The sequence below is a fragment of the Camelus bactrianus genome, chromosome 17 (assembly GCF_048773025.1).
Source record: "Camelus bactrianus isolate YW-2024 breed Bactrian camel chromosome 17, ASM4877302v1, whole genome shotgun sequence".
Taxonomy (NCBI): Eukaryota; Metazoa; Chordata; class Mammalia; order Artiodactyla; family Camelidae; genus Camelus; species Camelus bactrianus.
This window is the reverse complement of record NC_133555.1, coordinates 28,039,493-28,067,422: the sequence shown is the minus strand read 5'-3', so window position 1 is coordinate 28,067,422 and position 27,930 is coordinate 28,039,493. Positions and strand designations below refer to the sequence as shown.

The 27,930-nt window shown below is 38.2% G+C and overlaps 3 protein-coding genes across 9 annotated transcripts in view; 1 reads left to right on the top strand and 2 right to left on the bottom strand.

Moving 5' to 3' along the window:
• IL17RD (interleukin 17 receptor D) overlaps positions 1–24,787 on the bottom strand; it is a 155,563-nt gene extending 130,776 nt beyond the window's left edge. For both annotated transcript variants that reach the window (XM_074344622.1, XM_074344623.1), the window contains exon 1: positions 24,649–24,787. The gene's annotated coding sequence lies outside the window, so the exon portion shown is untranslated. The remainder of the gene's footprint in view (positions 1–24,648) is intronic.
• HESX1 (HESX homeobox 1) lies at positions 795–24,789 on the bottom strand. 5 transcript variants are annotated; one of them, XM_074344634.1, is made up of 7 exons: positions 24,649–24,789; positions 22,767–22,885; positions 21,670–21,795; positions 4,446–4,717; positions 3,714–3,913; positions 3,341–3,442; positions 795–3,244 (listed from the first exon to the last, which is right to left on the bottom strand). In XM_074344634.1, exons 4-7 carry the CDS (start codon positions 4,600–4,602, stop codon positions 3,146–3,148), a joined length of 558 nt encoding a protein of 185 aa, XP_074200735.1. In that variant the 5' UTR covers positions 4,603–4,717; positions 21,670–21,795; positions 22,767–22,885; positions 24,649–24,789; the 3' UTR covers positions 795–3,145. The 5 variants fall into 5 exon arrangements, with proteins under 5 accessions (XP_074200735.1, XP_074200734.1, XP_074200736.1 ...); XM_074344633.1 differs by lacking the exons at positions 21,670–21,795; positions 22,767–22,885 and having other exon boundaries at positions 4,446–4,732; positions 24,649–24,788; XM_074344635.1 differs by lacking the exons at positions 21,670–21,795; positions 22,767–22,885 and having other exon boundaries at positions 24,649–24,788.
• A 353-nt stretch (positions 24,790–25,142) lies between these two features.
• APPL1 (adaptor protein, phosphotyrosine interacting with PH domain and leucine zipper 1) overlaps positions 25,143–27,930 on the top strand; it is a 34,025-nt gene continuing 31,237 nt past the window's right edge. The window contains exon 1 of one of the 2 annotated variants that reach the window (XM_074344620.1): positions 25,143–25,342. In XM_074344620.1, the coding sequence (XP_074200721.1) occupies positions 25,289–25,342 (54 nt within the window). In that variant the 5' untranslated portion in view covers positions 25,143–25,288. The remainder of the gene's footprint in view (positions 25,343–27,930) is intronic. The other variant, XM_074344619.1, reaches the window with a different exon arrangement.

Here is a 27,930-nt window from a genome sequence, read left to right as displayed (position 1 = left end):
ATGCCACTCACATAAATGTGTGATAAGATGCAGGGGGTGAAAACAGCTATTAACACTGATTAACTCAAAAGTTGACCACCAGCACATTCAGCCATTGTTTCCACCAGTACTCTTTAGTGATGGGCTTTGTCTGGCTGGCTTCACAAGAGACAAATGCCATTACAGGAGACCAAATAACATTATTTAGGCAGTCAACAGATAATAGAGACGCTCCAGGTATTAGCCTGACTGCATTAGTTTGATTTGTTACTACTGTTCACCTTGTCCTGGGCATTAATGGAGACAAAGGCTTGGAATTACCAGGAGCAGAGTTAAGCTGTGGATTAGAAAGAGTCTGCGTGTTTTGAGAAAGATAATTTTATCTTGGGTTTTCATTTCCATGTCCATCTTGCTTGATTTCTCCTTAAAATTAAAGTCTAGTTTTCCCCGAGTATCATATTCTCACCAATGTACTTGTAATTGTAATTGTTAAAAAAAAAAGTTACTAACTCATTATTTCCTTTAATAAGATCAGCCTTTATCTTTAAGGTTTCTGGAAATGATTTTAGGGGAAATACACTAGTGGTCAATGTTATTATTATATGTTATCTTACTTCTTGAATATTCCCATATGCTATGAACTCACTTTACAATATTTAGTGATATTATAAGTATCTGAAAATATAAAAGGGTGTGCATATTATATTTATACTTTTTTAATATTATAAACCCTATATTTTTCTGACTTCTACATGTTACTTTTTTCAGTTATAAATGAACCATTTCATAAATGATTTCAGTTATAAATACATAACTGGTTATAAACACAGTTTATTTCAATTATACACATACATTTTAGAACCACATAAATCAGTCATAGTAAATTGTCACTGGAAAATACCAAGATAATGATATTCTAGAGTTACCATGTTTCTTTCCTCACCAGACTTTTTACAGGTATGATCAGTTTTTATAATTAAAAAATAATTTAAGTGCATTACTAGTTGTGGATCAATGTTTGTGAAGCTGGTTCGTTTTTTCCTTAAGTCTATAATTTTATACAGAATCCTCACACTTCTCAGACTTGAGGGTTAGGTTTTAGATAAACTCTAGATAAACTATGGTTACTCTTTGAAAAATCAATTGTGACAAGTACTTGTTCAAAAATACTTAAATATTAATGTTGTGAAATAGTTATACACAGGACTTGCTAAACTAAGCAAACAACAGGAAGGAGGCAGAGCTATCTGAAACTGCAAGATGTTGGAAAGAGGCACAGACTGTTAAGTGTGATGGCATTTTTAAAAAATAACAGCAAAAACAACAAATACGTATGTGTGTGTGTATAGGTATACATATATAGGTGCTTTTATACACAAATATTTAATGATGGTTATCTGTGAAGGATGAGATTTGAGGGGGTTTTACTCTAATTCTATACGGCTTGCGTTGTTTACAGTTTGTAAATACGAACTTTGGGATTAAAATAAATGGCTATTTGAAAAAGTTTACCCATCACATGACCCTTTCCCCTCCAAGCCACTCCTGGTGGCTTCCAGTTCTCCAAATTTCAGGGAAATCTAATGAAGAGCAAAGAAGGCTTCTGGTGGATAAACTGTGGCTAATGTATTTCATAAACGGTGTTTCAAATGTTATGTTAATGAGAGCAGCTCTTTATATGAGAAAAAACGGCGCAGTCTGACAGTAGAAACTTCCTTGGAAAACAATTGCCTCTGGCCTTCCAGTTACTTCCCTGCTGCTCTTCTTTCCCTCCTCCCTCTCCGTCTCAGCAACACTACAGCTGGAAAAGCACAGCTTATTGCTGACCAGTTGCTGGGACACAGAGCTCTCTACCCTAAATGTGCTCTCAGTAAATGATTTTTAAAAGTTCTAAAATCTGAGTCATGTTACTTTTCCTCAGCAATAAGATGCAAAGCCCTCTAGTCTTTCTCATGCAATTAAAAGAAAAGAAAAATATATAATGGGTATAGATTCAGTAACTCAACAAGAACTTTCTATTCTGGTCATTACTGGGAGAGAAAAGAAGGGCAGAGGAATAGGAAGGAAAGAAAAGGGAAACAAGGGAGAATTTCAGTCCTAAAGGGCAAAGCTGAAATATGGCTTACAAGAAACAGAGTCCTCCAGCTCATTTCACTGGCCTTCCATTCATTAATTGGGAAACAAATACACAGATGTCCACTGGTAGGACTCCCTTGTGATGCACCTTGTTCTATTCCCATCTTTCATTGACAGGTACAATGACAGATGCAAAGAAAATAGTTTTTGTCCCAGAAAGTGCCCTGATTATTTCCAGTGACGAGGTTAGAACACACACGAAAGGAAGGATGGCTACCCTATCTCCTCCGTCAACATATTACTTATAACAAAACATACAGTTGATTGGAAATCACTAAACTGGAAACAGGTATAAGGCAGATGATCATTCTCACTTCGATGAATGAAAGTAAAACACAACATTAAAGGGACTAGGAAAATATTTTAAAATGTGCATTTGCAGCTCAATTCTGCTGTGCAATGCAATACTAATGGCATGACTATGACAACTGATGATCTTATATCTCTACTTTGGCATAATAACTTTGATTAAAAAAAACCCAACAACTTGAAACTAGAATGCTATAAAATTTACACTGATATATGGTGAGAAATTCTCACTGCTTTATGACAGAATCAAGAGAAATGAAAGATTCATGAATAAATCATACTCTGTATTTAAGTATAATCATGTTTCAAAATGCAGTTGAAGGAAACAAATCTATTTAAACAAATCTCATCTTTGTGCCATTCTTTAGATTATTTGACTTGAATTATTTTGAAATGGAATCCAGCTTGTGAAATTAATTACTCATGAGTTTACTGATTTTAGCAAATTGATTTATTAGATTAAATTTGCTCACAAAAATAGTTGGCTTTTTCTGAAAATGTTTATTAAAATATATAGTAAAGGCCTTTATTGTAACTAAGAGTGTCCAAGTATAATAGGTACCATGGTATAACAGTAATTATTTACAATATATTTTCAGAAAAAAATGACAGTACTCAGATTAAATGCAGAAAGGAAAATACACATTTTTAACACTTGATATTTCCATTGATTCTTCATGTTCTGAAACTGGAAGGTAATCTCACATGTTTAGTTTTCTATTTATTCCAGGAGATCCGTGTTGAAATTTTTTTTTGCCATGAGAAACTGTGATTCTCTATGGGATCTTTTCAGCTTTGCACGCCGATTTTGGAACCATATCTAAAATTAAGGAAAAATAAAACATATCTCAGAAATATTATTTTATTATTTTTAACATTTTAATCACCACAAGTAACAACTAAACTTGAAAATTACCTGGATTCTGTCTTCCTCTAGGTTCAATTTTTGAGCTAAGTCTTCTCTGATATCAATACCAGGATAGCAGTTTACTCTAAAGACATTTTCCAACACTTCAATCTAAGAACAAGGAAACAGTTATTTAAAGTGTCATCATAAAATAAGACTTTAATTTGTATAGCAAAATAGTTGCATTTAAATCTTGAGCAATTAATCTGTATACCTTTTTTTTTAAAATGACTATCCAGAAACTGTTACAAAAAAAAAGATATAATTTATTGTTTCATTAATAAGGCTTCTAAGCTGAGGTCCCACAGTGAATGGGCTTTTGCCCAACAGCGTGTCAGCTAAAGCCTTTGTATTACGATTGCTGGTTGAAAAAATTTCCTACCTGGTTTTGAGTAAAAGCAGTTCTTGGTCTTCGGCCTCTATACCAACTCAACTCTCTTTTCAAAGAAAGTCTTTCTGAGGCTGAAAGGTAATTTTCATATTTCGAAACTCTTTCTTCTTGCACTGGGTGATCCAAAGTACAAGGTAACGAGGTCCCATTAGGAAGACTTGGGATATGTAGACGTAGGTTAACATCTTTCCCTAAAAACAGAAAAATAAACCCCATCTTAGATGTTCAATTCTATATTCCACAAAGTTTTATAAGAAATAATTTCAGGAACTTGTCTTTAATTTTCCTAGTAGAATTCTTCTGGGTTTCACAGGAGAACTGATCTCTCATCAACTAAAATCCAAAAAGCAAACAAAAATGAAAACCTGTTTTGCTGATAGAGGACACTTTTGGTCTCCAAATGTCATTTACTTTTCAGTGGAAAGAGATTTAGAATATCTGATGTGACAAACACAGAGATCCTCCAAAGTAAATGAAGGTTCTTAGAATTTCCTGGGAGTGAATTTTATATCCGCTTGGGTCTAAGGCTGATAGTCTTAATTTCCCATAGGATTCAGCTGGAGACATTAAAAGTGCTAGATACTTCAATTATGTAACTAGATGAAACTGCAGTTTTTCTCTATGTAGTATATATATATATATATATGTATTTTTTTTTTAAAAGGCCAAACTGAATCTTGCAAACGAATAACAAAGAATTTTAAAAATTAAGCTGTGGCATACCTGAGGAGCCGCAGGTGTCTGCCCATGGCCTGTGAGGCTTCATTGATGGAACACAGTCTTTCTTCTGGTCCAGTCCTAAAATGCTCTCAATTGAAAAGGAGCAGGGTGAGGGCTTGCTTTCCCCAAGCCGAGCACCTTCCTGAACGTTGGGAGACATCTTCGTGTGGGTTGCACAGAGCTGCGGCTCTGGGCTCTAGCCTCTCGGAGCCTCCCAGGCTGGCTGTGCCCCACGTGTACAGGGCTGGGACCTTCCTGCAGTTCACCTTATGGCTCTGCTGACAAGGGGGCTGGATTTAGAACGTCACTAATTAAAATCCCGTCTTAGAAAGTTTTAGCATGTCAATGAACACTGGCCCAGCCAGCAGCTTCAGGAGTTAATTGTTTATTTGTTTGCAAGTAATTAGCAACTAATGGCTACACCAGGGGGGCCACCTACAGGGACAAAAAGTGTTATCTCTCCTAAGCAGAGCACAGACTTAACTTTCTCGAAAGAAGTGATGCACAAACTACCACTTCTCTTTTATTTGAAATCATTAATGTATAAAATCATGCTTTTTGTTCTGAAGTTTACACTTTCATGGACTCTAGTTACCTAAACATACAGGCCAGATAGGAGAGCAGTCACGTAATAAATAATCTAATTTGAGTGACTTTTCTTCCAAAGAAATTGGAAAAAAATAATAATCTCTTAATGCTATTACAGTAATTCTGATGAAAATGCCTGTTTTTCATATGCATATGTAATAGTGAATGTTGTCAATGAAAACACAATAGAATTTGGAGTGCAGCATACTGGAAAAGGTTGGCAATGTTATTAACACCGAGTGTAATTGTCTTCCAAGTGCCTGCATTAATTCATAAGGAACAGTTGCACCAAGTATTTTAAATAATTAATGAGCTAATTCCCTTTTTTTTCCATTTTTTCTTTTAAATGAGAGAGGTACAAGTTTATATGAAGATTCATACATAACCACCTCCAAGCAACTTAAAAGCATGACTATTCAAACGAAAGGAAGAATTTCTCTTTCCATCACAGTTGTTTCAAAGGAAAAAGCATTGTCTATTGCATCTTTTAAAGAAAAATTTCCCTCTGCTGATCTTTTGAGGGACTGTGGACATGTGGACATTTCATGAGGACAATAAGGTTTGTGAAAAAATAAGCAAGAACAGAGTATTTTAATTTCATCGTCCTAGGAAAATGTGAAATTAAAAGAGAAACACAGCTGTTAATTGGGAAGATTCTGAAGCAGCCACTCCTCACCAAAGTTGGGATACTTTCTTAGTTTTTGTACTCCCCTGCTCCTCTTCCTCCAGGACCTTCTTGATAATAAATTTAAGTGCTCAGCTTTGCCCAGCATTTAGACAACTCCTGGGCTTTTCTTGATGGAAGAGGAAAAGTGGTCTGTGCTCACAGAGGTAATAACCTCTACAGGATGGAGCTCAGCTTCATCAGATTTTTCCCTTTCATGATGTCACTTCCTGTCATGATGTCATAAATACTGAGCTAAATTCCTCCTTATTCAAGCTCTAGAGTGGAGAAAGGAGTCACACACAAAATATCAATAGGCACACAAGATGCATTTATAAATATACAAGTAAAGCCAACCTGAGAATGAAAGAACTTGTAAACGTTTACACCTCAAAGAGGTTTCGCCTAGAGCATCTTGGGAGGTAGACTGTGCAACAGTGGGGGTGACCTTACTCTGGGCACACTTGAAGAAGAGAAAGAGATTCAGAACCTTGCAGATTTCTTTCTTTCCTTTGAAACATTCATCCATCCATCCATCCATTCCACAATTGGTTGAACATCTACTCAGTATCAGAAAAAACAGAGTAAGATACTTGCCTTCATGTGCCCATGAAGGTCACAGTGGTGTCATGGATGGGAGGGTGAGGAGACAGGCAACAAACAATACTTATAAGTAAATTATCTTGTACATTAATCAGACAACAATGGTAAGAATGGAAAAGGAAAAAGGGAAGCCAGGAAAGCTGGTTCATCAGTATGGGAGGCAGGAGGTGGCCTCACTTAGACCTTTGACCCCACAGATTAATGCCCTAGCGGCACAAGTTACAAGGATGCTACATGTGCTGAAGCAACGCCAGTCCCCAATTTCTTTTTTATCAACAAGGACTTTATAATATTTTCATTTCTCCTGAGTTAGTTTGATCTGGACTTACAAAATACCATTTTATACATGGATGAGTAGATGAAAATAAAAGATAGAAAAGATACTTTGAAAATGTAGAGGAAAAGTTTTCACATATATTCATTCAACAAATTTTTATAGAGAACTTAGCATGTGCCAGACACCATTCTAGGCACTAGAGATCAATGATGAACAAAGCAAGGTAATTTTAGAGAGTGGTAAACTCATCGAAAGGCATAAACAAGGTGACGGTGATGAAACATAAGGAGGGTGGGTGTAGAGTGGGGAGAGGGTCTGTAAGTATCGATGGTCAGGGAGGCCTCTCAAAGGAGGTGATACTTTAGCTGAAGCTGAGGACAGGAGACAACCAGTATGCCAAGATCTTGAGAAAAAGCACTGCAGTCACAGGGAACAGCAAGTATAGCTGCTGCAGCTGAAAAGCATTGGAATATTTGAGGAAGAAAAAGGCAGTTAGCCAGAGGGAAGTGAGTAGTACCAGACGCCATTGTTTGGAGAGCCAGACCTGGCTGGATAACGTATGCCTTTATAGAGACCATTGTGAGGAGTTCAAGTGCAAAGGGGAGCTAGGGCAGGGTTTTAAGCTGAGACTCAAATGACAGTCTGAGCTGTTTTTACTCACAGTACTTCTGACACCAAATGTGTTATGGGTTTTCCATACCAAGCAATTCTCCAATTTTTTACAGACACCAACAGGGCGTCCTACAATTCAGTTCTGACACTAACTACCTGGAGTTAGTACAGACTCCACAGGCCAAGAGCTCAGTCCCGTAAGGCTGCTCCCACTTTAGATACTAGCTGCATGTCCCAGGTTGCCACTTGTACTTCCGATCAACCAGCTGTAAACCCAGGGTTCCCACGACCCCCTTCTCAGGTTCAATTATTTGCTAGAATGGCTCACAGAACTCAGGAAGGCACATTACTTACATTAACTGGCTTATTACAAAGGATACAACTCAGAACAGTCAAATGGCAGAGAGGCAGAGGGCAAGGTATGGGGGAAGGCGCACAGAGGTTCCATAACCTCTCTGGGCACACCACCCTTCCCGCACTTCAATGTGTTTGCCAACCTGGAAGCTCTCCGAAACCTGTCCCTTAGGGGGTTTATTGGAGGTCTCATTACATAGGCATGATTGATTAAATCACTGGCTATCAGTGATTGTCCTAAATCTCCAGCTCCTCCCCACTCCCCTGAGGTTGGGAGGTGGGGCTGAAAGTTATAAGCCTCTAATCTAAGTTTGCTCTTTCTGGCGACCAGCCCCATTTTAAAGCTATCTAGAAGCCCACCAAGAACCGTGTTATTAGAATGAAAGATTCTTCTGTCGCTCTTATTACTCAGGAAATTCCAAGAAATTTAGTAGCTGTGTACCTAAACTCGGGACAAAGGCCAAATACATTCCTTTCTGTATCACAGAACTTGTTTTTAAACACTCACCTTGGCTGCTGTGTGGAAAAAGACTAGAGACAGATGAGTGTAACAAGGAAGATCAGTTGGGAGTTGTTTGTTCAATACATTTTTTACTGGGCATATACTACGTGCAAGGCATTGTTCTAGGTGTGGTGAAAACAGGTAATTGTCTAGGAGCAAGAGATGATGGCTAACAGTGGGTTTGGAGAGAGGTACAATTCTTCAGGAGGCTGTGGGAGATTGAGTAATTGAATAATTGGTTCCAATTCTTCAACGTCAATAGTATATTATATAACCACTCTTGCTGTGGCCTCATAGTAAATACAGTGTCCTTCCCACCCCTTAGCTTTGGGCTTGTCTACGTGACTTGCTTTGGCCAATGGGAAGTGATGTGAGCTGAAGCTTGAAATGTGCCAGCATGACTGATTTGCCCTCCTGAGCTTCTGACATCACCATATGGTCATCCCTGGGGTAGCTGCCACCGCTCAGCCTGAGCCCCAGAATGAACACACATGGAGCACACCCCAACCCATCCTGCAGCCTGCAGCCTACAGTCAAGTAGGCCAAGCCCAGGCAAATTCAGTCAAACACTAAATGACCTGCAATTTCATGAATGAGAAAAGTAAATATTCATTGTTTAAATCACTGAGATTTGGGGGGTTTGACACACAGCATTGTGGAGGAAATAGCTCATTCATTCAGAGATAGAAAAACACATCTTGCAGATGGATTGAATATAGAAATAAGGGAAAGAGAGGCATTAAAGATGACTGTTTTTTGGCTTGAGCAAATATAGTGTCACTTACTGGGTTGTAAAAGGCCGGACTAGGGGAGGAAATAATTGGGGAGAAATGAAGTGTTCCAGTTTGGATAGCAAGTTGGCTACTGGATTTATGACTATAAGCTCAGGGCTGAATCTCTAAGTTTGTGCATCACCAGCACAAATCATCAGTTTTAAAACCATTAAAAGCCAGAGGTTTGCAGGAGATCACCCAGTGAAGGGAACTAGATACAAGAAGGATCTTAGGACCAAGTCCGAGGTATTCCAACATTTGGAAATTGGAGAAGATGTGCTGGAGAAGAAACTGGAGAAGGAAACAGCTAGTAACGCAAGAGAAAAATCTGGGGATATGGAATCGATCCAAGAGAGGGAAAAGGGTCAAGGAGAAGGGTGACTACAATAGCATCTCAAGTGGTCTTCCTGTCTCCATCCTTGATCCCTTATGGCTTTTTTAATCAACACAGCAAGAAGCCAGAGGAATCATTTAAAAATAAGTCAGTTCATGTCACAACTCTGCTCAAAACATGGCTTCCCATCTTAGTAACAGTCAGTCTTTTTAGGGGCCCTCAGGGTCCCATATGATATGCCAGCCCCCTTTTTCTATCTGATCTTATCCCGTATTGCATCTCCCATGCTTACTCTGTTCCGGCCACTTGGACCTCTGCTCTTCTTGAAAGCACCAGGCACAATCCTGCCCCAGGCCTTTACACTGGCTGTTTTCACTACCTAGAATATTCTTTCTTCACGTAACATCATGGTTTACTTCGTTACCTCCTTCAAGTATTTCCTCAAATATCACTTTCTCAATGAGGCTTACTCTTCTGCTTCTTTAAAAATTTCAGCCTCTCTCTCAGGACTCCTGATGTCCTTTGCCCTGCTCCAATTTTCGTTAAAAGCATTTACTATCTTATGCCTCGTTACATACCTGCTTATTGTGTTTACTATTTTTTGTCTGTTTTCTGTCTTTAGGGTTTTTGTCTGTGCTAGTCATCCCCCAGCATCCAAAACAGTGCTTGGCTCATACTAGATCAAAGAATAAATGAAAGGTCAGCTGTCAATGCTGCTGAGAGGTTGAGTAAGAAGACAGAAAGGTATCTACTAGGTTTGTTAAGGAGGCGGTTACTGGCAACTTTGGCAAGCTGGATGGGTAGAGAAAAAAGCCAGACTTGAAGTAAATTGGAGAGTCAATGAACTATTTCTGGTCTAGCAACATCCTGGGCCATATTCCTTGAAAGACCTTTCTACTACAAAACAATTAGATGCTAAAACATACCTTCAAATGCATTGCTGGGATCCCAACAAGTAAGGGAAACTTTATTTGTTCACCAAAGAAAACAACAAAAACCCAACAACCACGAACTGAAATCAGAACTGGGAGCAGTGATCAGTAACCGAGCAATAAACATGAGGTCACCCAAATGGGCAAAAACACTTAGCATTACGGAAACCAGGATTCTAACCCTCAGGCTGGAAGTAGGTATAGGAGAGCTGAACTGAAGACCCTCACTTCAGGTCAGGACCTTCAACATTGGCTCCTGGCAAAAGCAGACCAAATCCTCCCCGGAGGAAAGCTTCCCAAATTTAGGTCCACAGGATTCCCACAGATTAAAAGCAAGCAAATATAAACTCATAATCAAAGATCATCAAGCACATGAAGCTAGACAACACAAGAGAAAATTAGCAGAAACGAGATTTACACCATGTGGCAGAGACTGCTAGTTGTTTCACAATATCTATTCTACACTTTTCAGTAGCACTATACTTTTTAGGTAAAGGTTAACAACTACAATTCCCAAACTGTCTTACATGTTGGTATGATCCTATGACTTCTCACCTATGAAATGTGAGCAGAAGCAATGGGTGTAATTTTTAAGTCCTGCTCTTAAAACTTAGGGCTGTGCCCTTCCTGTTCCCATTTTCTCTCTCCTGCTGTTTGGACTGTGGACAGGATAGTGGGTGGTGAAGTGTTAAGGACAGCAGTGTAATAATAAAAGAGAGAGGGAGCTGGGAACACTGTTGATTGGGAACTGGATTTTTCTTTTTTTTTTAATTTTTTTATTTTTTTGAGGGTTTTTTTTTTCTTTTTTTGGTAGGGGAGAGGTAATTAGGTTTGTTTATTTGTTTGTTTTTAGAGGAGGTACTGGGGACTGAACCCAGGACCTCATGCTTGCTAAGCATGTGCTCTACCACTTGAGCTATACCCTCCCCCTGGGAACTGGAGTTTTCTATTCTAGCACTGGACTATGTACTTGGATGGAGAAATAAACGTCTGTCTTGTGATTTGGGGTCTCTGTGTTATAGCAGTCAAGTCTATACCCTAACTAACACAGATCCAGAAGAAATTCAGATACTAGAATTATCAGGTATAGAATATGTAATAGCTATTAATGAAAGTTTAAGGATTCTAAAAGTTAGAATCATCAATAGAGACAAACAGAAAGAAATTATCAGGAATGTCTGGGAAGATTTTTAAAAGAACCAAATGCATTTGATAAAACAAAAAAATATATATAACTATTGATATATACTCAGTAGATAAGTTAAAGGCATTTTGGACACAGTCATGAGGGTGTCTTATCCACACCCTGGCCAACACTTGTTATTATAAACATTTAAAAACTCTTGCCAATCTTACTGGTAAAAGAATCTCATTGTTTCCTTCTGCATTCCTTCAAATAAGGTTGGCATTTACTTCTTCCTATGTTTATTAGCCAAATGTGTTCCTTCTTTTTTGAAATGATGGTTTATGTCCTTAGTCTTTTTAGGCTGCTATAACAAAATACTACTGAATGAGTGAGTTATAAACAACACAAACTTATTTCTCACAGTTCTAGAGGCTGGAATTCTTTGATTGGGGATGCTAGTGTGGTTGGGTGAAGGCCCTCTTCCAGGCTGCATACTTCTCATTGTATCCTCTTGTGAAAGGGACAAGGATGCTCTCTTGGGTTTCTTATATAAGGGCATTAATTCCATTCATGAGGGTCTGCCTTCATGACCTAACCACCTCCCAAAGGCCTCATCTCCTAATACTATCACACTGGGCAGCAGGATTTCAACATATGAATTTTGGGGGTACATAAACATTCAGACCATAGCATGTCCTTAGATCATTTTTTATCAGGGTGATTTGTTGTTGTTTCTTAATGAATTAAGAGTTTTTCATATATTAAAGATAATAACTCTTTGGCATATATAATAAACATTTTCCTCATTTTTCCCTTTACATTTTTACTTTATTGATGCTGTCTTTTGTTATACGAAGTTTATATAGTAAAATATGTTGATACTACCCTTTATGGTTTCTGCCTTTAAAAAAGGCCCTTATAGTTCCCTTTATAGTAATGGCAAGTAGTTTCTATTGTACCTATCCTCCCAAAGATATAAACTATAAACCCTGGGCAAAATATTTTAAAAACTATCCCAAAATACTGGAAACTGGCCAAAAGCTGGCAGAAATTGAAGAGGGGGAGAATCTGGAACAAGTGAAAAGCCCTGGATAAGTTACTCATTTTTACGGCTTTTTGTCTGAAGGCAGGCACCAATCAGCACTATGTGGGATGATTCATGGTCTTTCTGACTTAAAAAAAATCAAAGGAGAGAGTCCAGAGTGACCACAGCAGCTAGAAAGTGACAGGGAAGCCTAGGAAGGAAAGAGATACAGAGGAGGGCCCCAAATTCTGCCCAAATCCATGGCTGAACTGGGCATGCACAGGGAAAACACCAAACATCTCAGCTAACACTAAAATGACTGAACAGAAATTTCAGCTGATGACAACTATAAGGGAGACAGATTTTAGAGGTAGAGCATAGCCTGACAAAATAAAACCAAAGGAAGAAAGATAGATAAGATAGATCAACACTCTTGAGAGGAATATAACAGAATCTAGAGACTATGGATATCATTCAGAATGTCTACAATTCAATCCAAAATTACTAGACTAACAAAGAAATAGGAAACTGTGTCCCATATTCACAAGAAAATGCAATTAGTGGAGAAATTCCCAGGAGTGATACAGATGTTGAAATAAGATGACAAAGATTAAAAGCAACTATTGTAAAGATACTCAAGTACATTTATGAAAATATGATCATAAATGAACAAATAGTATACATTATCAGAGATGTTTACCATAAAAGAGAACTAAAAGTAACTTCTAGAACTGAAAAATAAAGTATCAGAAATAAAAAATTCACTGGGTGGGCTTAGCAGTATATTGGAAATGACAGAAGAGTCAGTGAACTTGAAGCCATATTAAAAAAAAGGTTATTTAATAAGAACACATAGAAAAAAATAACACTAGAAGTCAAATTAACACAGCCTCAGTATCCTGTAAGACAATATAAAAAACTAACCTATGTGTAATTAGAATTACAGAATGATAAATAGAGCAACTACAGCAGAAAAAATATTTGAAGAAATAATGGCTGAAATTTCCCAAAATTCGGTGAAAGACCTAAATTTACAGATTCAAGAAGCTCAAAAAACCCCAGCAGGGTAAACACAAGAAAAACTATACCAAGGTACATCATAGTTGAACGGATGAAAACTAAAGATAAAGAGAGAATTTTGAAAGCATGCAGAGAAAAATGGCACATTATATACATGGGAATAACAGTATGATTTGACTAACTTCTATTAAGAAATAATGGAGGTCAGAAGACAATGGAATAACATCCTGAAACTGCAAAAAAGAAAAAAACCAAAACCAAACCAACAAAAATACCCTCTTTTCAACCAAGAAGTCTATATCCTACAAAAATATCTCAGAGAATGAAGGCAAAATAAAGACATTTTAAGACAAAAACTAAGAGAATTTATCATCAGCAGACATGTACTACAACAAAGCAACCATGTGCAGCTGCCTGTGTTACGTGTTATGAGTAACTACAGGTTCTGATTTGGTCTCTTGGATAGCTCTCTCCAGGGGAAGCCAGCCACCGTGTCAAGTGTAAAGGCCAACATGTAGAGGAAATGGGGTTTTCTGTCAACAGTCTATACCAATTTGCCAGCTATGTGAATGAGCCACTTGGGAGTGAACCCTCCAGTCCCAGTCAAGCCTTCATAATGATTTCAAGATGACTGAATCCCCAACTGATATCTGACCACAATCTCAATGAAGACTCCAAAATAGGACTGTGTATTCAAGTCACTCCTGAATTCCTGACACAGAAACTGTGAGAGGTATTAAATGAATACTACTATTTTAATCATTAAACTTTGGCTCATTTGTTATGGAGCACTGGATAATTTATACGTAAGGTTCCATCAATTAAAAAAGAAAAAACTAGGGAGTAGGAGAAAATTTTAGGTTGAATGATGAAGAACAAAAAAGAGAATACAAATTACCAATATTAGGCATAAAGAGGTGATATCACTACAGAGACTACAGATATTAAAAAGAATATTATAAACAACTTTATACCAATAAATTCAACAATTTATATGAAATAGACAAGAACCTAGAAAAACATATGATTACCAAAACTGAGACAAAATGAAACAGAAAGTATGACTAGTCATATACCAATTAAAGAAATTGAATTGGTTATCAAATTCTTTCCACCAGGCCCAGGTACTTCACTGGTGAGATTTATCAAACATTTTTTAAAAAGTCTCAAACACACACCAATCTCAAATTCTTTCAGAAAATAGAAGGGGAAGGACTTTTCTAACTTTATGAGGCCTAAGTAACTCTGATTTTAAAAAATTTCAAAAAAAATAATAGACAAATATCACTCATGAACACTGACACAAAAACCTTAAAATACTAGCAAATTTAATATAGAAATATATAAAAACGGTAATACAATATGACTAAGTGGGGCTTTTCCCAGAAAAACAAGGATGGTTTAAAACTCAAAAATCAATCATTGTAATTCATCATATTAACAGGAAAAAAAAGAGAATCACGTGATCACTTTAGCAGATGCAGAAAAATACTCCTTCGTAACTTAAAATTTTTTTTCAATAAATTAGGATTAGAAGTAATTTCTTCAATCTGATAAAGGGCAGCTACAGAAATAACTAGATAACGTACTATTTAAAGGTGAATTATTGAATGCTTTCTCCCTAAGATTAGGAACAAAGCAAGGATGTTCACTTTTAGCAATTCTGTTTAACACTATATTAGATCTAAGTCAGTGCAATAAATAAAGCAAGAAAAAGAAATAAAAGTCATACAGGTCAAAAAGGAAGACGTAAATGGTCTCTTTTCACAGATAACATGATTGTTTACACAGAAAAATTTAACAAATCTACAAAATAGCTACTAAAATTAATGTGAATTTAGCAAAGATATAGTATAAAGGTAAATATACAAAAATCAATTTAATTCCATATATTAGAGGTAAATAATTAAGCATATACCTATGCTATGATCCAGCAGTTCAATTCCTAGAAAAATGAAAACATGCCCACAAAACAATATACAAGAATATTCATAGAAGCTCCATAGACAATAGCCAAAACTGACAACTAGGTGTCTATCAACAGGAAAGTGAGTAAACCATGGTATAATTATATAATAGAATACAGCAATATACAGGTATATACTACCACATATGCAACAACATTGATGAATTTCAAAAACATTATGCTAAGTCAAAGAAGACTTATACAAAAGAATACGTGAAGTATGATTTCACCTATGTGATGTTCCAGAACAGACAAAACTAGTTCATACTGAAAAAAAACAGAATGTAGAGTTGGAGGTGGAGACTGACTGGGAAGAGGAGTCAGGAAACTTGAGGGGTAATGGTAATGTTTTATATCTTGCTGGGGTTTGGATTATACAGTTGTATTCATTTGTCAATACTCATTATTTAATACTCTTTAAAATTTATTCACTTCACTGTATATAAAAATTTATCTATTAAAACATAAGCAAGTATTGAACTATTGTTAATGATAATACACATGCAGAAGAGTTTAGAGGAGAAGTATATTGATGTCTGTAACTTTAAAATGTATAAAACATAAAATGAATTGGTGGATGGATAGATATGATTATAATTAAACATTATTATATAATTGTAGACAGAACTTCCAATCCAATAAAGTTCTCTAAGATGATGTACATGTTCTATGTCTGCACCATCCAACAAGGTAGCCACTAGCCACATGTGGCTAATGAGCACTTGAAATGCGGCTAGTGCAAGTGCTGGTGCAATTTAATTTTAAATTTAATTTTGTTGTAACTTATTTAAATTTAGGTAGCCATATATGGCCAGTGGCTACCATATTAGATAGGACAGAGAACATTTCCATCACTGCAGGAGGTTCTGTTGGACAATTCTGGTCTAGAAGTACAGGACAGTGTTGAAAATAGTGATGATGAAAACAGACATCCTAGTTTTGTTCCTGACATGAGAATAGTGTTTCACCATTAATACAATATTTACTGTTGGTTTCTTTCTTTTTTTTTAATGGGGGTGGTAGTGGTGGTAATGAGGTTTATTAATTTATTTCTATTTGAAGGAGGTCCTGGGGATTGAACCTGGGACCTCCTGTGTGCTAAGCATGTACTCTACCACTTGAGCTATACCTCCCTCCTATTGTTGGTTTCTAATAAATGCTATAATGAACACAAACACAAAATGCCTATAGTGCTATATAGCTTCTAAAGCATGTGAGCATATTTGTTTAATTCTTTGACAAATCCTTTATTATTTTGTAGCTGAGAAAACAAACTGAGAGTTCAGTTGTAACTTGCAGAAGTCACCAACCAGCAAGTGGTAACTGAAGTTGACTTAAGTTTTCTGTCTTTAAATTCCCTTTTCTACTGACTTTATCAATTAATGGTCTCTGTAACATCTTCACCAATGATCTCATGATATAAACATCAAAGTGTACAGATCAGTTAAGAAAAAGGTTGTGAAACCTTGCATATGATACATTCTCAGTATCTTTCAACACTTCTTTTGATATAAGACATAAAAGCCTGACACACTGACACTGAAGAGAAGAGATTCTAGGAATTGTAAAATTGAACAGTCTGTATTTTAAACATCTATATGTACAAGATGAAGTAAAAACTGAGAAGTATATATCACTCCAGGGCAATCCACAAGTTAGGTGTTATACCATTCTCTAACTAAAGCTTAATAAAAAGTGATATGAGGGATTCATTTGAAAAATCTGAGCTTAAAATTTAAAAATCCTGAGCCACGGTTCACATCTGTGACGCTCTATCATTACTAAGGTTCTTATCAGCCATTGTTACTTGAGGCGCATGGTATCTTTCCCAGTGATTACAAGGTTCAGGAGAGTTGAAACTGTTTCCACATATACTTCTCTCTCTCCCAGCACCCATCACAGTGCCCATCACATGGGAGATATTAAATAAAGGTTTGTTAAATAAGTTCATTTATTTATAACATTTAAAAAACATCTCAGCATTTGTTCTTCTCAATCTCAGAAGAGTACAGTTTCATATTTTTATACTTTCAAATCAGTTAAAACTATTTTCAGTACAGTGCCTGGCATATATCAAGCCCTTGATTTTAAAAATTTGATATAAAGTCATCCAAAACACAGATGCATTTTTTTATTTTTAAAAGATTCATTTAATACCATGGTATCTAGAATAAAATACGAGAGTATCCTTCAGTTTTACCCCATTTTTACTCTCCAACCTACTGGCTACCGATACTAACAGTTTAGTGCTTCTCTTGTCTTTTAGAATGCCTTGACATAAAGAGGTAGATAAACACAAACCCACACACACATTTTTATCTACATGGAGTCAGACATATATATTGTTTTTCAGTGTGGTTCCCACACAGTGACATGACACTATGTCAGCATGTACACAGCTCTATCTCATTCTTCAAAAGCTGCCTGGTGCTTCAGCAAGTGGAAGAACCATAATTTACTGAACTATACTGCTGATAATGACACTTAGGGTTGTCTCCAGTTTTTTAAACTATAGTAAACATTATAGCAATAGGTATCTTGTGCATACATGTTAGCACACATGCAAAACTAGTATGTCCCTGAAAATTTTTCTTTGAAGAATGTACTAATTTTTTTGGTGGGTGCTGCCATATTTCCTTCTAAGAAATCTTTACCAATGAGCACTCTCACCCAGTCTAGCCCTTGTCCTTATGTCCTCCGAGGGTTGACAGTGGGAACAAGAAAACTCAGGACTAGGCTAAATTAGCCTCAGGTTTTCCCCCAGACTCAATAATCAAAGATAAAATAGTTTAGGATTTAGGGCTCCCAGGGGCTCAGGCCTACACGTTAGTGCCATTTAATCTAATCATTGCAGATTAAATGAGAGTTGTCAGTTAACCTGAGAACCTGATTGTTATTTATAACATTGTTTCTGGAGGATAAATGTTATGGTTCTTATCAACTTAAAAGCTGACTTTTGAATCACAACATTTATTAAACTCCAGCATGTATCAGGGATGTTCTAGGCACCTAGGAGATGAAATGATTTCTATCCTCATGAAACTCATGATTAAGACAGTAATTAATATTAATTTTGTTAGGTGAAATAATGTGATTATGGTTACATTTTTTTAAATGCTTTTTAAAAAGAGATTCTATTTAGGTATTTACAGGTACAATTTCAGGATGTCTGGGTTTTACTTAAAGTACCTCAGGAAAAGAAGAAAGAAAACAGATAACTGAAGCAAGTGCTGCAAAATGTTGATGAGTGTTCAATTGGAGTGATGAGTGGCAGGTATATGTGGGTTCATTATCACTGATGAATAGATATATAACAATGTGGACTCATTATTTTTCTACTTTTGTAAACATAAATAATAAAATTCCCTTAGTCTTCTAGGGAAGACTGTCCTAGGTGCTTCCCCCTGCACAAAAGCCCTTCTCTTCCTGCTGGTGTTCTGACACCCCACACCTAACCACTCTCTGTGTGGATGCCTTCCTCACCCCACTGGTGCTCTGAAACCCCACAGTAGGCTGCCCTTCATGGATACTCCCCACACTCCTTGCATTCTGAAATCCTGCAGCGGGCTCCCAACCTGCACAAAAGCCATCTTCACCATGCCTGGACTCCAGAACAGCCTTCTCAGGCACCCTCGCCCTACTTTTGCTCCAACATCCTGCTGCCTATGGGCTGCCCCTCCACCAAAATGCCATTTTTATCCATCTTGAGCTCTGACACCCCCCTATGCAGATGTCCTCCTCATCTTGGACAGGCTCTCCATCCCACACCAGGGTGCCCCTTTTGCGTGGATGCCCTCATTACCCCTGCTGGACTCCAATACCCATTCTGGGCCCCGTGGGCCACCCACCCTGCATAGACTCCTACTTTATTTGGCCCCACCTAAGGCCTTTAGGACTGAATGATTCAGAAAGAGAAGGGGAAAAACTATATATCTCTTTTTACATGAAATCATTGTCTTCTGTTATTAAGACATTACTTTTGACTCTGTACATAAAATATGATTTAGCTAAACCACTGATGTACTTTTTCCTTTAAATCAATATATCTCATAAAGTATCAAGTTTATTTAAGACAACGTTACTTTGCCCAGAATTTATATCTCATCTCACTAATTCATCCAACTCCTCCAACATTTGTTTCAAATCCCAATCTCTATTAAAGGTGTTTTTATCCGAAATCAGAATAAAAGTCAAAATCCTCACATAGGCCACTGGGCTGTCCATGATCTGGCCTCCTCTTCCTCGTCCCCACCAGACTCTTCCCCTAGGCTCCCTCCTTTCCTGCCACCCTGATTCAGTCTACACAGTTCTTAAAATGAGCCAAGCCACTCCTGTCTTAGGGCTTAGGGCCTCTGCCCTGCTGGTTCCTCTTCCTGGAACACTTTGTCCTCAGATGTCCCCACTGCTCATTCCAGTGACTCCTTCAAGTTTTTGTTCAGATGTCACCTTCTTAATGAAATCCACTCTGACAAGCTTATTTAAAATTGCAACTGCCCCCTCATCCCATTTTTCCATAGCACTTCCCGCTTTCTAATACACTGTATTTCTAATAGTACTTAAACGTTTTTTTTTTTAATTGTCTTTTCTCCCTACCATTCCCACTAAACTGTAGCTCCACAAGGGCAGGGGTTTTTTAATATTTTGTTTATTACCTAATAAATATTTGTTGAATGAAGGCAGCCATTTCCTGATGTAGTTTGAACCCCAAAACTAAATTCAGAGCACCATCTAGTGTTCTTGGAAGGATGTGCTGATTAACTCTGAGACCTACCTCTATTAGTTGTGATATAAACAGTATGGTTTAATCAATCCTCAGTTGCTCTGTTTTTTACTGCCCTCTGTGGTTCTATAAAAAGTAAAATTATTTCAATGATTAAACAGTCATGGCACATATTGGCTTCTTTCAGAGCAGTCTCTTCTCTACTGCCTGCCTGTTGCTCCCCAGAATTTCTGATGAGTAGGAGTGTTACGAAAGTCTTCTGTCTTAACCTTGGGGTATCGCTCCTCCTCCCACAGCCAAAAAACAAAAACAGGGTAATAGCCTTTGCTGGTTTGGTACCTACACCACTTTTCCAGAATATCACAATATATATTTATTGATTTAAAAATTTTTGGTTTGGTCACAAAAGCCCCTAAATCAAAGTGATAAAACAGTAGCAAGGGTAATGGTAATACTATGTAAAACAGTATCAGGGTTCTCTAACATAATAAGGACAATCTTCTGACTTAGAAAATATTTGTTTCTTTAGATATGATGAAGGAAAAATGAATAAAATGAATGCTGCCTTAAAAGCATTAAAATATTTAATATTTAATAGTAAATAATGAAAAGAATAACTAGCTGATTTTTATTGAATACTTATTATGCCCAGCACTATTCTGAAAGCGTATTAATCATCTTCACAAGTCTATCATGTAAGTTTCTCTACACTAAGCTCCATTTTTCAGATGACAGAATAGAGACACAGAGAAGTTAAGTAACTTGACTACAGTCACAGAACTACTAGAGTGAAGCCAGGATTCGAAGCCAGCTATGCTGGCTCCACAGTCCATGTCCATGAGCTCATGCCTATGCTTTCAACTACTTCTCAACAGAAACAGAAGTGATGCTTCTTGGTTTCAAAGTTCTTGGCTTAGTCAAAGAAATTAGTTTATAATGTTCTCATCTTCCAAAAAAGAATTAAGGTAACTATAAAAGAAACAAGCATATACAATTATCCTAGAAATAAAAGTTTTATTCTTTTCACAGTCAAGAAAGTAGAAGCTACAGAATTTGCCTTTCTAAGGATTTAAGGTTTAGCCACGAATCTAAGGCTGCGGTGGCAAAGAGCAAAAGCAACATTAAGGTTAAAGGCCAGAGAGGCATTCGCAGTGGCACACTGAAGAATTGGTAGGTCCTTGCTGCCCACCCACCTCCTTTTGCAACACATTCCTCAGAACTTTTGATTCTACCCTCCAATTGCCCAAAGCTTCCCCGTGCCCTACCACTGGTTCAAATGTTTTAAAGTAGATGGAAATGACTCAGGTTCCCAAATTACCAATTAAAATACTCATTTCTTGAATTTGGCTCATCTCACCTGGATGTTAAGAAAACAATAGAATTACCTGTTAAAATCAGTCTCATTAATGTGTGATTTATTAGGTAACATCCAGGATTATTTGCACTATACATTAGACTCTCAAAAGGAGTATGAATTCCCCCAGAATTTCAGACTGATGGAGACTTTCAGGGGATATCTGTAAGTAGCAGTATTTCCAAGCTCTCTAGGTGATTCTGGAAATGGTGCCCTTCTCACCATCTTGAGCTGGAACCAAAGACTCTTTCCTAAGTGTTTACTTGACTTTCTAAATTTTCTAAACTACAATGTTATTTAGGAAAGAGAAATGGCTATTTTCCATTTTGGATAGAATTTTTCAACATGTGGTTTGAGGATGATCTGCTTTGGACTCACCTGGGAAAGACTCTCAGCTCTATCTCTGTCTGACCCACTGCATCAGAATCTTCTAGCTGGGCTCAACCTTCTCCAGATGACTTTTACGTGTGCATGAGTTTGGTAACCACTAGCCTAGGGGGACAGCTTTGAAAAGTAAAGCACCAGTGTCATTTGGGTTGTTGCATTCTTTCCTATTATAGACCGCAGACCAGAACTTCAAGAAGTATCATGTAAAAACCTAATTACAAGCAGATCAAATATAATTTTAGGAGACTAATAATTAACAAATCTATTTACAAGACTGTATGTCCTTTCGTTGTAAATTATATATGTGTAACTTCTTAATGGATTATATGTGTGAAACGTCTCAAAGAATTCTTTGGTGGATGTCGTTTAATCCTGACTTGCCTTCCATAAAATTAAGGAGCTGGCCAAAGTTTTTACTATGCTACCCACACGTGAGTCTCCAGTAACCCTTGAGGCACTATCTGAAGAAGCCTCATTTCCTGTATAAAAGCAATTGAGTTTGGTCAACTGTACAGTACTTAAGCTGATGAAACTCAAACTGGTTTCCAAAGGAGACTATAATTCTGCCGCTTTAAAGACGTTTTAAAATAGGAAATACATTCATTTTTCTGAATGAGCAGAGTGCATAATAGCCTAAAGCTAGAGGATCCAAATAGAAAGTCTTTTAAGATTCTTTCTAGTTTTATAATTTGATGTAACTGCCTCTTTATCCAATTGAATATCAACTTGTTTTTGCTTTTTTTGTTTTTAATCAACTGAGCCTGGCAAGAATTCCTTGCACTTCTCTGATAATACAATAGCCTCCTTTACAAAAATACAGTTTACTTGCACATAACATACAAAAAAGGAAACCATTTAACTTGATGACACTACCCCACCCAGATAATTCAGATACCTAAGAGAATTTTTCATCGGAATTATTTGGTTTGGCCAAGTTATCTGGCCAAACCCCTCAGTTATACCATATAATTACTCTCTTTGTTACACTTAGTTTTTACCTGTCACTTACTCCTGATTCTTATCAATTGCCACTGCCTTTCTTCTCCTTCACTCATAATCTAATCAGTTTAACCAGGAATGTCACTTACCATGAAAATCTGTCTTTAGAGCCAGGTTGCATGCCACTGTGCTGACAGAGTAGGAAAGAAATGTCAAAAATCAGAGTTGTGTTGCTGAGATCTGTACGATGCTGGGTATATCCAAGCGACTGTAACATTAACATTAATACTGTGTAAGAACAAACTCCAAACCACCTTTCAAAAACTAAAGCTCTTATCTAGAGGGTGACTAGCTGATCAACATCTAAGAGGAGAGCTAACTTAATAAAAAAACAAACAACCCAATCCACAAATGGGCAGAAGACCTAACCAACCAATTCTCCAATGAAGACATACAAATGACCAATAGGCACGTGAAAAAACACCCAATATCATTAATTATCAAAGAAATGCAAATCAAAACCACAATGAGGTATCACCTCACACCAGTCAGAATGGCCATCAATCAAAAGTCCATGAACGATAAATGCTGGAGAGGGTGTGGAGAAAAGGGAACCCTTCTACACTGTTGATGGGAATGTAGTTTGGTGCAACCATTATGGAAAATAGTATGGAGATTCCTCAGAAGACTAAACCAGACTTATCATACGATCCAGCAATCCCACTCCTATGCATATATTCAGAGGGAACCTTAATTCAAAAAGATACACGCACCCCAGTGTTCACAGAGGCACTATATACAATAGCCAAGACATTGAAACAACCTAAATATCCATCAACAGATGACTGGATAAAGAAGCTGTGGTATATTTATACAATGGAATACTACTCAGCCATAAAAAATTTAAAATAATGGCATTTGCAGCAGCAGGGATGGACCTGGAGACTGCCATTCTAAGTGAAGTAAACCGAAGAGAAAGAAAAATACCATCTGATATCACATATGTAGAATCTGAAAAAAAGACAAACTTGTTTACAAAACAGAAACAGACTCACAGACATAGAAAACAAGCTTATGGTTACAGGGGCAGGGGGAAGCAGGTGGGAAGGGATAAACTAGGAGTTTGAGATTTGTAGATACTAACTAATATACATAGAATAGATAAACAAGTTCATACTGTATAGCACAGGGAACTATATTCAATATCTTGTAGTAACCTATAATGAAAAAGAATGTGAAAACAAATATACGTGTTCATATATGACTGAAGAATTATGCTGTACACCAGAAACTGACAACATTGTAAACTAACTATACTTCAATAAAAATATATATATATACAAAAAAAAAAAAAGAAAGTTTATAACACTAAGGATAATCAGGTGAAACTATACTGCAAGTCTACCTGGTAAAACTTTTAAAGCTTGATTTTACCTCTCCTTTAAGAGATCATGGGAAAAATCTAGTATTTTAGTTTAAAATATGTAACATCTATTCCAGTTGCTGTATTTGAGGTTGTTCCACTGTACCTGGATTTGTTCCAATTTATCTGCGGAACCAGGCAACTAACAATCTTTACTCAGCATTTCTTTTATTTCTTGAATGAAGATGAGATGGACTGGTGGGATTCGTGCCTAGATTTTTAGAAGACACTAGTAATTTTGCCATTTTCTCTGTACACTGATTCCTTTATAAAAAACAGAGAAATGAGACAGTGTGAGGTTGGGGAAGATGGACAGACAGACAGGAGTTCTAATCCAGACCAAGTTCTAGAAATAGAGCTTCACTTTTCTCTCCTGAAAAGAGGACTAGAGCCCGAAGAAGCTATTTAAATCTTCTTCCAAAACTTTTTAATCTATCAGAAATGCTAATCAGTTACCAACATAATTCACCAGTGTACCCTGACTTTCAAAAGACGTTTTCATTTGTGATTTAAAATAAATGTATGTCTAATTTGTGGTGAGTCGGCCCTTCAAAGCCGGGTAAGAACTGATGACATGGTAACAAAGCCACGTTTTTAACTGAACATACCGATATCCACGTTCCCAGAAAAATCTTTTCGAGTCGACTGTCCACGAATTTACCAGAAAGCCAGTTAACGACACAACTTCTGACCTCGCAGGCATCTGAGGCAGCACCATTTTGCTGGAGAGGGGAGACTGGACGTTTCAGGCAGGGTTGGGAAGGTTATAATTTGAGGAAACTAAAGTGAGGCCTCTTTCATGGTCTCTGACGAAAAACGTTACGGGAGAAGTTAAAACCGCTCCAAATTCCCCAATGCGGTCGTCATTCGAGGTTCTGGTTCCCACAGACGCACGCCTTGCTGGGGGCAGCAGGCCCCCTACGATTTACATCCAAACGCCCGCGCGCAGCCGCCCGCGCGCAGCCGAAGTGCTCGAGGTGCGCAGAGGCCCGCGGTCGCCGCAGAGCCGCTCGCGGCCAGTCCCGCTGCGCCGACGGGCGTCGCCGCGAGCCAATGAGCGCGCCGGGAGGCGTGGCAGTCAGGACGAGAGGGCGGGATTTCCCGCGCGGCGGCGCGGCCGCTCGGCGCCTGGCGAGGGCTGCTTCGCCAGCGAGAGAGGGCGGGTCGGGGTCAGCTGCTGCAGACGGGCAGGCGCACGGAGCTGTGGGCGGCCGCTGCCTCTCCTGCCGCCGCCCTCCCTCCACCAAAATGCCAGGGATCGACAAGCTGCCCATCGAAGAGACGCTGGAGGACAGCCCGCAGGTGAGGCGCGTGCGGCGGCGGGAGGCGAGGGAAGGAGCCGGGCTGGCCGACCCCAGGCCTGGCCCCGCCGCGCTCGCAGGTGCCTGCCCTGGCCCAGGTAGGCTCAGCCGCCCAGGGCTCCCGCCTGTCGCGCCCTGAGCCGCCGAGGCCGGGCCGCCCTCCCGAGGCCGACGTGGGCCTGCGCGGCTGGGCCGAGAGCTGCGTGCGGGATCTGGGACCTCGGCGGGCGGCAACCGAGCCGCCTTCGCGTTGGCTCGTGGGCCCGGCGGTCACGTACGCGCGCGGGGCTCCTTGTATTTGGCGGAAGATTTTTTTTTTTTATTGCCGTGATGTTAAGGGATAAATCCCGATCTTGGAATTTTCTCCCGGAGAACCTCTTCGGAGAAAATGCAGAAGGAGAAAAGACCCTGTAAACTTACTTAATGATTTCTAAGCAAGCTAGGGAAGGAAATGGATAGTTTTTCTTGTGGAGATGCTGAAAGGCTGTTGATTTGGCCGTGTGGAATCTTCGGCGAAGCCCGTCGTGCGTCTCGGAGCCTCCCCTAGTGTCGTGGCTGTGAGTGTAGCTGCTGTCACTCGAGGGCGGTGCACACCGGGTGATGGACGGCGCCTTCGCCGCTCCCCTACTGCTGCGCCCTCGTTGCAGGCTTGGCTCTAACAAACTCATCAAAATAAAAGCCCTGTTTCGTGCGTTGGGGATGATACTAGTGGTTGCTCTAGCTTTAAGGCAGTCTAGGAGAACGTAACTACTAGTTATGTTTTCAGTACTGAAGAATGAAATCAGCTATATTAAAAACATCTGGGTGTGGGCTGTAACTCGCTTTGAGAAACTTCATCCCTCGGCCTGGCTTTTACATAGTAAGGGATTTAAGACGATGTTGCTGGTTGGCTACTACTTAGAATGAAGAAAGTTTCCTGAAATGTTCATTGAGAAGTACAGTTTGCACATAATTTATGTGTCTTGACCGCAGGAGGAAGGGGGTAGATCCCCCTTCCTAGGTGACATGTCTGCCACGGATATTGTGCCAGTTTTGATTGCCAATTTGAAGTTGCGCTCTGATTGAGGAATTGATTTGGTTTTTTCATGCTGAAAGTTTTCACAGGCCAGTTGCCTGCTGGTAATGTACTCTTATCAGCCTATACTGATACAAAGAGAAACCCACTTCTTGGCTTATCTTGACTGCCAGAATAGCCAGTTCAAACTCAATGATTTCTCTAGTATAAAGTTGTAAGCTACATCTGTTTCGTATGTTTTGCAAAAGTTTTGTGGGATGTATTGGTCAGGTGTACTTTGTCATTTTACTTTTTTATTTTATAAAACTCAACAGGTTTCCTTAACCTTTCTTCTCTTACCTGGCGTGGTTTTTATAACTCATAAAGACTATACACTGCTCAGAATGGATTACATAGTGCTCTAGCCGTGACTGGTGAGGAGGGTATAATCTATTGACTCATCTAATTTCTTGAAATTTTCACACAGTTTATAACCTGAGCGTTAGATTTTTTTTGTATTTTTTTCAAGCATGTGCCATATTGTTATCAGTTTTATGGTCATTTTTAATGAAATAGCCACATTAATAGTCTTCCAACTTCTGGGAGTAATAAATTTGAACTAGTTAATATTGTTTAGAAAAATTAATTGGGAGAACTGGGATTTAGAAAGGGAAGAAACTTGGAAGCAATTCTTGGGGAAAATCTGCAGCAAGGTGAAAAGCCTTGAATTTGGAATTCAGGGTATAAGGGTTTTAGTCTTTACTGCCACTTAGTACCTTCTGCTTTAGGGCAAGTCACTTAATTTCTCTGAACCTCAGCTGTTATAGATAATGAATGCTTTAATTTTTGTATTTTGATTATAAAAATAATAGTTGTTTGCTTCAGAAAAATTGGAAGGTACAGAAACCAGTTACCTGTCATGCACCCAGCATCAAACTCTGTTAACAGTTTGCTTTCTTTTTTCTAGTTTTTTTCTTGCCATTTTAATATGATTGAGATCATATTGAGCATGACAATTTTTATTCGGCTTTAACTTAACATTACAGCTAAGTATCTTAACATATTATTACATACTGAATAAAAAATTTAAAGGCTGCATGTTTCCTTAACTGACTTAATAGTTGTCCTATTGTTGGACTTCTAGAATTTTTCCTAAGGTTTGTTTTTATAGGGCTGAGATGAATGCTTTTGGGCATAAATTTTTGTTCTTATCTGGACTATTTAGATAGAGTCCAAGAAGTTGTGTAACAAACTTCTAAAGCTCCTGATATAGATAAGTTTTTATTAGATTATTTGATCCTAATCAAAAATGGCCTGCCAGTTGGTGTATAAAAAGTTAGAACCTGGGAGTCATGGAAGACTATCCTGAGGTATGGTTATCCTCTTTTAGTTTTAATTTACAGTAACTAAGCATTAAAATAGTGGAGTATTTGCAAGGCCAAATCCAGATGATTGAACATAAACATCTTCAGAATCATCTTGCCCAAATTATACCATTCTGCAAAAGATGCCATCTGTTGAGGCAGAAAATCTTAAGACTACACTAGATGACTTGTCCTTGCTTATATATTGTTTTGAAAATCAGAAACAAAATG

Excerpts from the sequence above, each read along its gene's own strand:
- HESX1 (XM_074344634.1), bottom strand. The coding sequence starts at position 4,602 with ATGTCTCCCAACGTTCAGGAAGGTGCTCGGCTTGGGGAAAGCAAGCCC. Across the intron at positions 3,443-3,713 it reads CTGCTTTTACTCAAAACCAG|ATTGAAGTGTTGGAAAATGT; the intron begins GTAGGAAATTTT and ends CCTTGTTCTTAG. Across the intron at positions 3,245-3,340 it reads TAGAGGAAGACAGAATCCAG|ATATGGTTCCAAAATCGGCG; the intron begins GTAATTTTCAAG and ends CCTTAATTTTAG.